This window comes from Cotesia glomerata, linkage group LG2 (genome assembly GCF_020080835.1).
Source record: "Cotesia glomerata isolate CgM1 linkage group LG2, MPM_Cglom_v2.3, whole genome shotgun sequence".
Classification (NCBI taxonomy): Eukaryota; Metazoa; Arthropoda; class Insecta; order Hymenoptera; family Braconidae; genus Cotesia; species Cotesia glomerata.
Window position 1 is genome coordinate 16,906,078 of NC_058159.1, and position 15,113 is coordinate 16,921,190.

Genomic DNA, 15,113 nt, shown 5'->3' on the forward strand with positions numbered 1-15,113 from the left:
AAATAATGATATGAGGCCGACTACAACGAATAGATAGTCAAAGACATCTACCTAAAAAATAGGAATTGTAACAGATGAAAGTCATTTCATGATAGAAGCTAAATATTAATTTATTTTTGATTTTGTTTTAATTTTCCAAACTCCGAAATAAATTGAAAAAAGTATCGAAAGATGACGAATAATAGCTCAAATTGAAGATAATTATGTGAATTTTAACATAAATTCTATAAATTCAAGCTATCTTTTACGGCTTAAAAATTATTTAAAGAAAAAAGAGTGAAATACCTTCATTGAAAAATTTTTGAAAATTTTTAAATTCAAGGAATTAATTAAAAAAATCATAAAAACTAGACAAATTATAGTTAAAATTGAGGGTAACTAAATAAAGTTTAAGATAAATTTGATAGATTTTATCTATCTTTTATATTTGGAAGATTATTTTCATAAAAAATACAAAATTCAAAATTTTTTGAAAATGAAAAAAATTTTCAAACACCCGCAACTTGTAAAGTTACCAGCCGATTTTACTCATCTTCGCACTTGATCTTGGTATTAATCCAGAGAATGAGCCCACAAAATTTCATAAAGATCGGTAGAGAACTGTGTGCAATCCTGCTGACATGGTGCGTTACATCATATATATATATATATATATATATATATATATATATATATATATATATATATATATATATACAGGGTGTCCCAAAAGTCACGGACGCCATTGTAGCATCTGATGAAAAAAATTATTCTGAGACGAAAAGTCCTTAGCCATTTTTCAATTAACCGCATATATAATTAATTATTAATTAAAAATAATGTCTCTTTATTTGTTAGAGAAAGAGCGCCAGTGTCCAGTAAAGTATGTGCCAAACAAAGACACAACTAACTGTATAACTAACTAGTTTCTATAGCTAACGTAGTCACACATATTTACTTACACATTCACGTGTAAGCGTCTTCGTTGGAACGCACTTGACTTGACACTAGCGCTCTCTCTCTAACGCATAAAAGGACGTTATTTTAATTAATAATTAATTATCTATGTGTCTGATTAAAAAATGGCTAAGGACTTTTCGTCTCAGAATTATTTTGTTTATCAGATGCTACAATGGTGTCCGTTACTTCTGGGACACCCTGTATATATATATATATATATATGTGCTTCATCGTCATGACCGGTGCCTGCGGAGCGGTGGTGGAGTTGCTCTCTATGTCAGGGATGACCTGATGTCTAAGTGTGTATAATAGGAGGAGTGATGTAAGGGAGGATTATTTACGCCTGCCTAGATCTAATTGTCGGATATTTGAGAACTCTTTTCTTATCCGCGGGATACGCATTTGGAATGCGCTACCCCCAGAAGTAACTAAAGCTGAAAATTATGAACTGTTTTGTAGTGCGTGCTATAATTGTTATTTGCTAAAGTATTAATTTATGATATTGAGCTTCGATTGTCATTATTGTATGCTGCTGTGCCTTGAGTGATATTGAATGATATTAGTTTTGCTTAACTGTGCTATTACCAGGTTTTCTGGCAACTTGTCTCATATCTACCACGATTATAATTTATAATTTATAATTCACGTTATTATTTCATTATAATATGTTATTATTTTATTATTTTCAATTTATGTAATTACATGCTCTGTATTTTACACTGATTATAATGTATAATTATGATGGTCCTGAGGGAGCTAAGGCTCTAGGGTCAATAAAGTTTATTATCTATCTATCTATCTATATTTTAGGGTGTGCCAAAATGTAACTCTCGTGAAAAACCTTTTAAAATTGGAATTTTGAGTTCCGCTTTTAACAGGGGCTGTGTTTGGGCATTTCCTAAGATATTTTAGGGGGAGACGATGTATTTGATTTTCATAGAATTTTTTAACAGGAGATTTAATTGTGTACTTCCGGCTGAATTTTGAATTTTCACCGGAAATGCCCAAACTAAGCTTCTGTTAAAAAATTCTATGAAAATCAAATACATCGTCTCACACCAAAATATCTCAGGAAATGCCCAAACGCAGCCCCTGTTAAAAGCGGAACTCAAAATTCCAATTTTCAAATGTTCTTCACGGAAGTTACATTTTGGCACACCCTTATGTATGGGTCATTCCACCAAATAAGAACATTTTTACGGGGCGACCCTCACGAATTATGTTTAAAATTTATGGAGGTATTCTCTATCATAAGACGAAAATTCCCTGAGAGTTTTAGCTCTTAATACGCAGCGGTCTTGAAGTTATGATTTTTTGTAATTTTGGAAAAAATTTTTTTTCAACTTTTTCGTCAATTTTTCTGATATGAAAAACATTTTTAAACAAAATTGACAAACATTGTATTTTGTAGGAAAAATTTTCAGCTTTTGAATGAAAATATTTATTTTTTCATAAACTCATCAGAAGGCCTTTAAAAATCAAATTGAAGTGGAGAAATTGATTTTTTTCGGTGTGCAGCCCAAAATTCTTCAAATTTGAATTTTTTTTCTGAAAGCTGAGAGTTTTTTACACAAAATAAAGCGTTTTGCCGATGTGCATATTTTTTGTTTCATCACAATTAAATTAAATGTTAGATTCACTATGCAGTAATATAATTCAGAATAGTAATATAATTTTCTCTTTAATACTAAAATTATAGTACTCAGAAATTTTGAACCACCTGCTTAAAAGATGAGTCTATACTTCGTCACTTATCATGCAGATGGCGCTCACAACTCTCTCTATTTACTTTCATTTTGTGATTCTTTCTTGAGCGATTTATTTTCGGATCGTTTGTTCTTAACTGTCAGAAATAGTTTACTTTCTTCATACATGAGGCACCATCTATTAGACGTTTAAAGTAATTACTAAGCCTCTAGAGTAGTCTCTTACATTGTGACATACTCACTCTTGACTATAGCTCTGTACCGATCACACGTACATCTAGAAGTTCTGTGTACAAGACATAATAAAGCTGCAACTACATATAGACGTATATATAATCAAAGTGTTATATTATTACTAGAATAGCCATCCTTCCTATTTTCCACAAATTATTATAAAAGTCCTTCAGGTTAAGGACCCATCACGCATAGGACGTGTTTTCTTATCTCGAAAGGGATTAGAAAAAGAATTGGCTTTGTGTAGTGCAACGAATTGTGCATAAAGAGTTTTTTTTTTTTAAAGGCTTAAGCTTTTTAAAATTTGAAGAAAATCAAATAAACTGGTAAGTTTTTGATTTTTTATCCTAAGAAGTGCATTTTGGATGCTAAATTTAGATGAAATTAAAACTAAAAGAAATTAAAATTTAGAAGATTTTTAATTTAAAAGAAGTTGAAATTTTAGAAGAAAATAAATTTAGATGAAATTAAATTTAAAGGAAATTAAAATTTAGAAGATTTTTAATTTAAAAGAAGTTGAAATTTTAGAAGAAAATAAATTTAGATGAAAATTAAATTTAATAGAAATTAAATTTTAGAAGAATTTTAATTTAAAAGGAGTTGAAATTTAAAAAAAAAAAAAAAAAAAGAAAATAAATTTAGATGAAATTGATTTTAGAAGAAATTAAAAAAAAATTATTTTTCTTTGTCAAGTTTAAACTTGTTGAAGCCGCCCGGCTCGAGTAATATTATATAGCTATACACATTGTGTTAGTTGTATATATCATAGAACAAAAGCGCGCTTGTCGCGTACAAGTTAGACGGTTTACGACTCTCAGATTCTGAGAATCGGATATCGATGTATATATTTTAGACGAAAAATAATATTGCTCTCAAGAAAATAAATAGAGTAATACAATTGAAGTAGTTGACTTGTTTAAGATATAGTTGGTTTTGTAATATTGATAATAATTATAGTTTAAAATTATAATTATTTTAAGATAAGAAGGAAATTTTAGAAGTTTAAACTTGAAATAAATATTTACCGAAATAAATATTTATAAACTATTTCTCGACATTAAATTTAGTTATTACGTAGTCTTTTTAAAAGACTGCAAATATATAAATAAAGATAATAACTAATTCAATAATTGTCTCAAAGTAAAGTCTGTAGTACAGCACTAAGCTTTGTTTCAATTTAATCGGTTGTTACTCTGGTGTGTGATTTGTGTGTCGCACGTGTACGTACGACCATCCCTGAACGTTTCAACGAGCTGTGTCGTTTGTCACGAGGTGGAAGGAAGCACGTGTGCCATGCTGTTGCATGCGGGAGCTACAGCTGATTTCACTTTTTATTTACAACTTGCAGTGCAGTTGTGAATAGGGGTGAAATATCAGTCTCTGATAAGGTTGGTATATTTCAGATTGTTCATAATTAGAAGTTTACTGATATCTAGAAGATATTTACAAAGAAACAATGAATGAGCAGAACGATAAACATATGCTCGATAATAATGAGACTGAAGATACTCCATCTGAGACGTCAGACAAAAATTTAAAAACAGATAATTTTGTTTTTAAATTTATTTTAGAAGTTGTAACGGGTGGTTTTCCGCTCATTGGCCCCTTAATTAATTTAATAGAAATAAAACAATACCTAGCGAAAATGATTCTAAATTAACAAGGGCGCCACCAGGATTTTGTATCTCGGTTCCTGGAACCGGAAACCAGATCTGAGCTTATAATCTACAGGGAGAGAGAGTGGAGGAAGGTGGTCTGAAAGAAATAAATTTTTATTTAACAAAAATGACCGGTATTTATTTAATAACAAAATATGATAACAACTCGTGCCCTTGCACGTACACCGCTCACTTACAGCTAATTTACTTACAACTAATTTACTTCACGTTTTCCCCCGGAAAGTCGCTACTACAACTTATATGTAACGGAGGATTTCGGGCTAAAACCGGTGACTCTGACTTATCAACAAGTCACCTCGTACAAAGACATCAGTGTACGAGGGCTTATCAACAACGCCTGGCTACAGAAGCAACAGCCTAGTGACTGCAACGTAAGCCAAGAAGCCTCTACAGCTCACGCACACACTCCACACTATCCTTACGTCGCGCTGTCCACCAGACCCTCACGCTCTATCAAAATTCTTAATCCTGACGGTACCCACTTATGGAGCGTCTATACCGCAGTTTCTAACTAAGTCGCGCTGTACACCGGACCCTCACGCTCTATGCCAGCGAAACACCTCGCAAACGGACTGCTCGCTTGCGAAGGAACGCTGGTAGCATTCACACACACATAACCCACGTGTCTCACACACACACTGACTCTACTTTACTTTTATTTTCTGGATTACAAAATTAAACTCCAAAAAAGTCAACGTTCAATTCTTCTAAAAACCGACGCTTGAATTTATTCCAAATTATCCACGAGTTTAATACTCAGCATTAAATAAAATTTTAGGAACAATATTGACGTAAAATTTTACTCCAATTTCAACTCGTAATTTTATTTCTTAAATTTTGAATAAATTCTTAAGAATAATTCTTTGTAAAATTCTAACTAAATTTTCTCGGACGTAATCCACACTGACAAATAGTTTTTATAAATAATTCCAATAATAATTTTAGTCTTCCATAGTTCAATATATAAATGACCACGTGGAATTTTTCGATTTATAAATAATTAATAAAACAATTTGTCTCAATATAAAATAAATTCATGAAAAATTATCCACGGTTAATTCGATCTTAATTGCGTCGAAACTCAGTAGCCGATTCTCAATACTTAATTTTCCAAATAATAAAATAGTTTCCAAAATTAATACGATATCAATATTTAATTCAAGATAATAAATAGTCTTAATAAAAGATAATTCCATTGTTGTAAATAGTAATAATGATCCAGTTGTTAATTTTACGATTTATTGCGTAATAAAATTCACACGGAATTTGCGCGCTCAAAATGGATGCCAGCGTTCGTTACCGCGTAGCACGTTTTGACCTCGGGTACCGAATACTATGTCGTGTCGATTGAAACCTTCTCGGTGTTCAGAATTTAATTAATATAAAATATATTTATTTAAACCAATCTCAAGATGTTAATAATTATTAACCAACTGTATTAATAAAATTAATTATAATTAATTATAATTATTAATTATTCACGACTTGCAAACCCAAGAGGTCTAGAACATTCCTCGGGTATAAACCCCCAGGAGGAACGCTCCCAGCAATTAACGAATCAATTCAATTAAATAATTAATTATTATTGAGCATTATTGAGCATTTGCAGATTTGCAAAAATTTATTCTATTCAAAATAAAAATGAAGCTGCTAGTTGTTTAGAAAGCTTCATAAATACAACTAGAAATTTATTAGGTAAAAATGATAAAGTGTGCTATATCAGAACTGATAATGCTAGGGAGTTTACGGGAGGTGATTTTGTAGATGTTATGCATAAAGAAAAAATAGAATCAGATTATGCACCATCGTATACTCCAGAGTTAAATGGTACAGCCGAGAGATTTAATAAAACAATACAACAGAAAATTAAAGTGTTATTGTTTGACTCTGGCCTGCCTAAATCGATGTGGATATTGGCAGCTGAAACAGCTGTTAATATGTACAATCGAACACCTCACAAAATCAATGGTTTTGTATCACCATTGAATAAACTCAATGCAAAGATTAGCACACATATGAATAAAATTAGAAGGTTTGGATGTTTAGCTTATGTTAAACTTCCAATATCAGAAAATAAATTTTCTGAAAGAACAATAAGATCCATACTGGTAGGTTACTCACGTACTGGTTATGTATTGTGGGAGCCGACCTCTGGAAAATTCTTAAATTCAAGACATGTCAGATTTAATGAAAAACTAGTTTATAAGGATATTTACAAAACAAAAGATTTAGAAGTTGAAGATTCTCCAACAATTCAAAAACAAAAAGATGTAGAAGTAGATGATAATTCAATTGATGGGAAAATAGATTCTGAATCTTCTGATGCAAATACTCCTGTAACAATAAACTCTAAAGATAAACTAGTTAATTCAGACAAATCTAAAAAGCGTAAATTAGATGATAATGTATCAATTGATACCAAATTTAAGAAGTTGAGAGCTTCAAAAAGAAAACCAAAACCCAAGATAGATGATAACTTCGTTTATGCCAAAACAATAAAAAAGTTCACGATTGTAGAAGAAGAAGATTTTATACATGCTATGCTTTCTTCTATCAACAAGGATCCCAGTAATTACAAAGAGTGTTTACTGCGGGAAGACTGTGTTGATTGGATAAAAGCAGTTAAAGAAGAATTAAAATCAATAGATGATAACAAAGTCTACAATCTAGTTAAAAGACCTGTAGATGCTAATGTAGTGAACTCTAGATGGGTTTTTAAAACCAAAATTGGCAAAACTGGAGAAACCATCTATAAAGCTAGAGTGGTTGTAAGAGGTTTTCTAGATGTAAACGTGTATGAGGTGAAAGAAACTTATGCTCCAGTCACTAGCAATCATAAATAAACTTGATTTAGACGCAAGACAAATGGATGTAAAAACTGCCTTTCTGTATGGGACTCTGGAAAAAGCAATTTTTATAGAGATTCCAGAAGGCTATGATTGCAGTGATGAAATGAGAGAAAAGATGGTCTGGAAGCTTGAAAAATCTCTTAATGGATTGAAGATCAGTCCTAAGAGATGGAACAAAAAGTTCACTGAAGAAGCACTGAAACTAGGTTTGGAGAATGATCTAAACGAGCCATGCTTATTTACTTGGAGAAAAGATGGAAAAATTGCCATCGTAATCCTATACGTAGATGATATGATTGCAGCTAGCAATGTACCCGAAAAATGAGATGAAATTATAAATCATTTCAGTAAAGTTTTCGAAATGAAAATTTTGGGAGAACCGGAGAATTTTCTTGGGATGAAAATTCACCGTGATAGAAATGAATGTGAAATGTCTATTACATAGCCTGAGTACACTGAAAAGATCCTAGAACGTTTCGATCTGAAAGAATGTAATTCTCAAGACACACCCATGATAACTAGACAAGTCAAAAATAGAAACAATAAAAATATAGGAAAATTAGATGATTCCAATGTTCCAGCTAATGCAGCTTATAGAAAGGCTATAGGGAGTCTGTTGTATCTTGCTGGTGCAACCAGACCAGACATAGCATATGCTGTAAATTTATTGTCTAGAAGACAGAATAATCCAATTAAAGGAGATTGGACTGAAGTCAAAAGAATTTTCAGATATCTTAGAGGAACAACTGATTTGGGTTTATACTATAGAGGTAAAACCGAAATTATGGAAGCTATGACTGACACTAGCTTCAGAGATCGTGAAAATTCGACTTCGACAAGTGGTTACATCATCCAAGTGTACGGTGATACAGTAGCTTGGAGAAGCCACAAACAGTCCTCTCCTGCTACATCAACTTGCCAAGCAGAATATCTTGCCATGAGCGAATCTTGTAAGGAATTAATTTCCTTGGATAAAGCGATTAGAGATATAATAGGTAAAACTATGTATCCAGTCACTATTAGATGTGATAATAAATCAGCCTGTGACTGTACTCAAATGGAGGGAAGTCACAAATTGAAAGATTTTGATGATGACATTGAGCTTATCAAATCCAATCTGGCTGAAAGAGAAAGAACAGGCAAGAAACCTCAAATGGCTGAAACTCATGGTGATTTTGTTAAATCATATGTCTTGGCGGGCAAAATAAAGGTCAAATAGATATCCACTAAAGAAAATATTGCGGATATTATGACTAAACCTTTACCCTTTACATCACATCAAACTCAGAAATAAAATGATGAATATTTAGATGATAAAATTTTAGATGATATAGATGTTAAATGTAGATGTCGAATTTAGATGTTAAATATAGATGTTGATTTTAGATGTTAAATATAGATGTTATATAGAAGATTTAAACTAATAAGTTTAATCATATAATTAATTGATATTTACAGAAGTTAATATTCAATCTTAGCAGAGTGCGCAGCGGAGAAAAACAAAGAAGTTCAAGGACCTTGTTCTTAATTGGAACTACAGATAAAGACTTTACCTTCTTTTATTAATATTTGAATAATTACTGAAAGAGCGGAAAAGCGGGGATCAGGTTGAGGTCTGGATATCTCAATTAAAACGCGTAAATTATTATCAAAAATAACACTAGGAATTTATTTACATTAAATACACTCAATATTTAATATGTTTAATAGCGGATTGTTAAGATAAAAGCGGATTTATAAATTACAGCGTGGTTAGCAAAAGCAAAGCCGGTTGACACGTGGTTGAACACTTTGTCGGCACTAAAAAAGCGGTGAAAAAAATGCACAAATAACACAACTTATCTGAAACAAACTAAAGCGAATTATTAACAATTAATTTAAGCAAATTAAATTATTAAATAAGCGAAATGCGGTTTATTAACGAAAAGCGAAAGTAAAAAGAAATACTAATGGCGACTTGATGCAGCGAAAGCGTAGAAACGAAAGATAATAACAGTAGTCCGTCTTCTTCCTCGTTGAGTTGGGGAAGAAGGCTATTGCGCATGTCTAGTGGGAGCGATCAGCCAATAAAGCGGTCGATTCATGGCGTGATCGAGAGGCTGATTTTCTATTGGCGGTTCGATTTTTGCGGGAACTAGCGGTGGACAGGTGCGTCTCTTGAATTTGGGTGTCCCCCAGGAGCGAGTTAATCGCTACTGGGCCTTGTTCACCGAACATTCTTCCCCGGGTTGGCGGCTGCGTCGACAAGATCATCTTCTTCATGCGTTAGCGGCAGGACACAGAGCTTTGTAATTGGACGTACCACCTCTGTGTTAACTGTCTTAACAGTTACTACGCGGATTTGTCCATCTTCACCTGGATGGACAGCAATTACTTTGGCTAATGGCCACTTGGTTGGCGGGAGATCCTCAGTGGTGATCAGTACAACTGAACCCACCTTGATCTGGTTGCGTCGATGATGCCACTTTGAAATGGCCTGGTAGCGGTGGATGCAGTCCTGGTAGTAGCGTTTCCAGAAATGTTGAACCATTTGTTGGACTTGTTCCCAGTGCGAGAGCCGAGCAGGTTGTAAATCTGTCAGCGATGGCTCTGGGACAGCGGTCAGTGACTGTCCGATTAGGAAGTGATCTGGAGTCAGTACAGCAAGGTCAGCAGGATCTTCATTCAGCGGTGTGAGCGGTCTGGAATTCAATATGGCTTCAATTTGAGCCAGTAGCGTTGAATATTGCTCAAGCGTCAACAGCGAGTCTCCGATTGTTCTTCGAAGGTGAAATTTGATAGATTTCACAGCGGCTTCCCATTTTCCTCCAAAATGTGGAGCTCCAGGCGGATTGAATTTCCAGTTCGTGCCATCTTGAGCGATCAAGGTTGATAATTCTCGTAATGTGCGGGATCCTGCAGCGAATAGTCGTTTCAGCTCTTTATCTGCTCCTACAAAATTGGTTCCACAGTCTGAATATAGCGTGTGGCAGATACCTCGGCGACTGGTGAAGCGGCGATAAGCGGCGATGAAAGCGGCAGCGGTGTAGTCAGTTAATAGCTCTAAATGTACAGCTGAACTGAACATGCATACAAAGACTGCAATCCAGCCTTTGTATGTTTTTGCTCCACGTCCTTGAAACGTTTTCAGCGTGATAGGTCCAGCGTAGTCGAGTCCTGTATGCAAGAAGGCTCAAGTTGGCTGTACTCGTGCGGTGGGTAGTTGACCCATCAACTGTTGAGCGCGTTCTCCACTGTGTCTCGTGCAGATAACGCAGCGTAAAATAAATGATCTGACTGGAACACGGCCTCCAATGATCCAGACACTCTTGCGTAAGTCAGGGAGCGTAAGCTGAGTACCTCCGTGAAGCGTTTTGCGGTGCGAAACATCAATCAAAATTGATGTAAGCGGTGATTGTCGCGGTAGAATCGCTGGATGCCTCTCTTCTGGGTCCAGCAATGCGTTTTTCAAGCGGCCACCGACTCTCAAGACCCCCTGATGGTCGATGAACGGAGTCAGCTTAGTGATGCTGTTATTTTTAGGCAGACCATCACCATCTTGTAGCGTGTGAATCTCTCTAGCGAAGTATTGTCCTTGAGTGAACTTAATCAAGGTCAATTTAGCGTGCTCCAGGTCTGATGGAGTAAGCGGGTAGGCCAGCGAAGATTGTGGAACTCTTTTAAAGCGGTCGATGGCACGATGCCAGATGCTAAGCTTCCGTAGCAGTGGAAACAGCTGCGTGTAATGCGACAGTAATTGTTGGAGCAGGCAATTTTCTGCTTTCCAAGTTACTAGTGTCAGACCTTGGCGTTCTTCTCGATGCGTTGCGTTGTCGGTTGGAGGCTCCAGAGTGGGCCAAGAGGATTCTGGTTCATGAAGCCAAGTTGGTCCATGCCACCAGAGAGCGTGTTGTTTCAGTTTTAGCGTAGGTATACCTCTTGAAGCGCAGTCAGCGGGGTTTTGTTTTCCTGGAATAAATTTCCAGGAGACATCTCGAAGCGTTTCTTGGATTTTTCCCACTCTATTGCGGACGAATGTCTTCCAGCGGATTGCTGGACTTTTAATCCATGCGAGAGTCACGGCGGAGTCAGTCCAGAGATTGATCCTGACATTTTCAAGCGACTGAACTTCTTTAACATGAAGTATCAGTTGTGTTAGCAATCATGCGGCAGATAATTCCAAGCGTGGGATTGTCATGGTCTTCAGCGGTGCTACTTGCGTTTTTGAACACAGAAGTGAGACCTTTGTGTTCCCATCAGCGTCAGTGACTTTCAAATAAACAGCGGCAGCCATAGCGTTTTGCGAAGCGTCTGAGAACCCGTGCAATTCCATAGTTGCTCCAGGTGCTATATTATTCCAGCGTGGAATGCGGATGGATTCGATGTTTCGAAGATCCTCGCGGTATCCAGTCCATTTGTGAATGAGTGATGGTGACAATTGTTCATCCCATGACACTCTATCTAGCCACAGATCTTGCATAAAGATCTTGGCTTTGACGACTATTGGTGCGAGAAGTCCTAGTGGGTCATACAGTTTAGCGATTTCAGACAAAATAGCTCTCTTTGTCTTAGGCGTATCTGGCGGTAGCGTGTACTTGAACTGGAGAGCGTCAGTGCGTGAATTCCAGTACATGCCCAGGACTTTTACTGGTGCATCACTGATTTCTTTAAGCGGTGTATCCAGCTGCTTTTCTGGAGCGACTTCAGCGAGTAACCGTGGGCTATTGCTAGCCCATTTGGCAAGCGGGAAGCAGCCTGCTGCACACAGAGCTTTTGTTTGTACTGCAGCCTTGATAGCGTCTTCTTCGTTGTCTGCTCCACCGTAGATGTCATCTACGTAGCGTGTTTTCAACATTGGAGCAACAGCTAGCGGAAAGCGGTGTCCTTCATCCTTTACTAGTTGGATAAGCACACGTACAGCGTCAAAAGGTGCACTAGCGGTTCCGTATGTGACTGTCTTGAGACAGTAAGCGTCTATTGAGTCATTCTCATCTATCCAGAGAATGCACTGAAGCGGCCAATCAAGCGAGTCGACCTCAATCTGTCTGAACATCTTGGTAATGTCAGTAGCGAATAGAATCCTGCTGCAACGGATTCTCAACATCACATCAAAAATGTCAATTTGCGTTTTGGGTCCTGCGTGGAGAATGTCGTTCAATGAAATTCCTGTAGATGTTGCACAGGAACCATTGAACACTGTGCGGAGCTTCGTAGTGGCACTATCAAGCTTCAATACCCCATGGTGAGGCAAGAAGTAAGCGTTTGCGGGCAATTCGTTGACTGGTACTCGTACCATGTGTCCTAGTTGAATGTATTCTGCCATGAATGCACGATACATGTCAGAATATTCTCTTTCTCACGACAAGCGAGTTATTAATTTGCGGAGTGACCCCATGGCTGCGTTGATAGAGTCGCCAAGTTGACTCTCAAGGGCCTTAAGCGGTAATCTCACTACGTAGCGTCCATCAGGCTGTCGATAATGCGTTTGACGAAAGTGAATTTCACATTCGTCTTCTTCAGCGGTGTTGAGCGGTGAATTTCCTGATGGAACTTCTTCCTGTTCCCAAAACTTAGCGATAGCGTCTTGTAATTCAGTATCTACTGACGCATGTAGTGCTGCGTGTGATGTTGAAGCGTGTTTAGCGGTGACAGCTCCATAGACAATCCAACCAAGCGTTGTGGATTGTGCAATAGGAGCATTGCGAGGTCCTCGTTGAATCTCTGCGTTCATGATCTGTGCGGCTGGTGATGCACCTAGAATAATATCTACAGGGCGTGGCTGTAGATACTGCGGGTCAGCGAGCTTGAGATTCTCAAGATGCGGCCATTTCGGATCAGCGATCACGAGCGATGGAAGATCTACAGTCAGTGGTAGTAGAATATGCATGCTGACATGCATTGAAGCGGGTGTACACTGCAAATGAAGTTCAATTGTGCTCACACCTAGTGAACTTCCTGCGGAGACATTGCCAATGCCCTTGAGCATGACCATGTCGCGTTGTAGCGGTTGTCCAAGCTTCTTGAAGAGCGTCTGTCTCATAAATGAGAGCTCTGAGCCTTGATCAATCAGAACTTTAGTGGTGATTGGATTACCATGATGCGGACTGACCTGGACTAAAGCGGTAGCTAGCAAAACTTGAGCGGAAAGCGAATCTGAAATAATCAACAGTTAATTTCAAGTTGTAAACGGTCTAAAGGGAACGAATAGTTGCCTGTGCGGAAGATGTAGACTGCGGTGAAGCTGGTTTCGTTGGTGCATCCAAAATGGATGGACATGTGGTGACGTTGACCACATTTTCGGCAATCTTGAGCGGTCTTGCAATCTGCGGCGCGGTGCGGAACACGAAAGTTGAAGCACAAATTGCATTTTTTAACTATCTTGTGTAATTCTCCATAGCGAGGATATTTAAGGCCCGAAGTCGAGTTTTCAGTCTTAATAAACGGAAAGTTCAGCGTACCGGTGTACGAATGACTATCAGGAGCAGCACCCGATGTGCTCTGCGATGCTCCTGACACTCGACCTTTCCTAGCGGTATTACACTTCACTTAACACAGCACAATTTTTAAGCGGAATAATAAATTAATTTAATTGAGATAGAGCCAGCCTGATCCGGCTCGAGGGACCAATGAATAATTACTGAAAGAGCGGAAAAGCGGGGATCAGGTTTAGGTCTGGATATCTCAATTAAAATGCGTAAATTATTATCAAAAATAACACTAGGAATTTATTTACATTAAATACACTCAATATTTAATATGTTTAATAGCGGATTGTTAAGATAAAAGCGGATTTATAAATTACAGCGTGGTTAGCAAAAGCGAAGCCGATTGACACGTGGTTGAACACTTTGTCGGCACTAAAAAAGCGGTGAAAAAAATGCACAGATAACACAACTTATCTGAAACAAACTAAAGCGAATTATTAACAATTAATTTAAGCAAATTAAATTATTAAATGAGCGAAATGCGGTTTATTAACGAAAAGCGAAAGTAAAAAGAAACACTAATGGCGACTTGATGCAGCGAAAGCGTAGAAGCGAAAGATAATAACAATAGTCCGTCTTCTTCCTCGTTGAGTTGGGGAAGAAGGCTATTGCGCATGTCTAGTGGGAACGATCAGCCAATAAAGCGGTCGATTCATGGCGTGATCGAGAGGCTGATTTTCTATTGGCGGTTCGATTTTTGCGGGAATTAGCGGTGGACAGGTGCGTCTCTTGAATTTGGGTGTCCCCCAGGAGCGAGTTAATCGCTACTGGGCCTTGTTCACCGAACAATATTTAATATTAGATGTGTTCATGATCGTTAATCGATTTTAGATGTAATTTTTAAAATTATATGTTATTCATTATATTTAAAATATGTATGTGCAAAGGGAGGGAGTGTCAGAAATAGTTTACTTTGCTCATACATGAGGCAACATCTATTAGACGTTTGAAGTAATTACTAAGCCTCTAGAGTAGTCTCTTACATTGTGACATACTCACTCTTGACTATAGCTCTGTACCGATCACACGTACATCTAGAAGTTCTGTGTAAAAAACATAATAAAGCTGCAACTACATATAGACGTATATATAATCAAAGTGTTATATTATTACTAGAATAGCCATCCTTCCTATTTTCCACAAATTATTATAATAGTCCTTCATTAACAAAAATATAATTGCTCAAGTTTTTAAGTAATAATTATTGCGTTACTTTGATATTTTATCGCCATAAGTAAACGT

At 36.7% G+C, this 15,113-nt stretch overlaps 3 protein-coding genes across 3 annotated transcripts; all 3 read right to left on the reverse strand.

The window, feature by feature from the left end:
• Positions 1-9,613: 9,613 nt before the first annotated feature.
• On the reverse strand, positions 9,614-10,474 carry LOC123259007. The gene has a single exon (XM_044719264.1). The coding sequence runs from the start codon at positions 10,472-10,474 to the stop codon at positions 9,614-9,616; it is 861 nt and encodes a 286-aa protein (XP_044575199.1).
• A 105-nt stretch (positions 10,475-10,579) lies between these two features.
• On the reverse strand, positions 10,580-12,724 carry LOC123259008. The gene is made up of 2 exons (XM_044719265.1): positions 11,617-12,724; positions 10,580-11,514 (listed from the first exon to the last, which is right to left on the reverse strand). Exons 1-2 carry the CDS (start codon positions 12,722-12,724, stop codon positions 10,580-10,582), a joined length of 2,043 nt encoding a protein of 680 aa, XP_044575200.1.
• Positions 12,725-12,742: 18 nt separating this feature from the next.
• Positions 12,743-14,864, reverse strand: LOC123259009. The gene is made up of 2 exons (XM_044719266.1): positions 14,855-14,864; positions 12,743-13,539 (listed from the first exon to the last, which is right to left on the reverse strand). Exons 1-2 carry the CDS (start codon positions 14,862-14,864, stop codon positions 12,743-12,745), a joined length of 807 nt encoding a protein of 268 aa, XP_044575201.1.
• Positions 14,865-15,113: the final 249 nt, after the last annotated feature.

Coding starts and splice junctions, on each gene's coding strand:
- LOC123259007 (XM_044719264.1), bottom strand. CDS start 10,474: ATGTTCAGTTCAGCTGTACATTTAGAGCTATTAACTGACTACACCGCT.
- LOC123259008 (XM_044719265.1), bottom strand. CDS start 12,724: ATGTATCGTGCATTCATGGCAGAATACATTCAACTAGGACACATGGTA. Junction 11,515..11,616: donor CACAAAGGTCTCACTTCTGT/GTTCAAAAACGC, acceptor ATGTTAAAGAAG/TTCAGTCGCTTGAAAATGTC.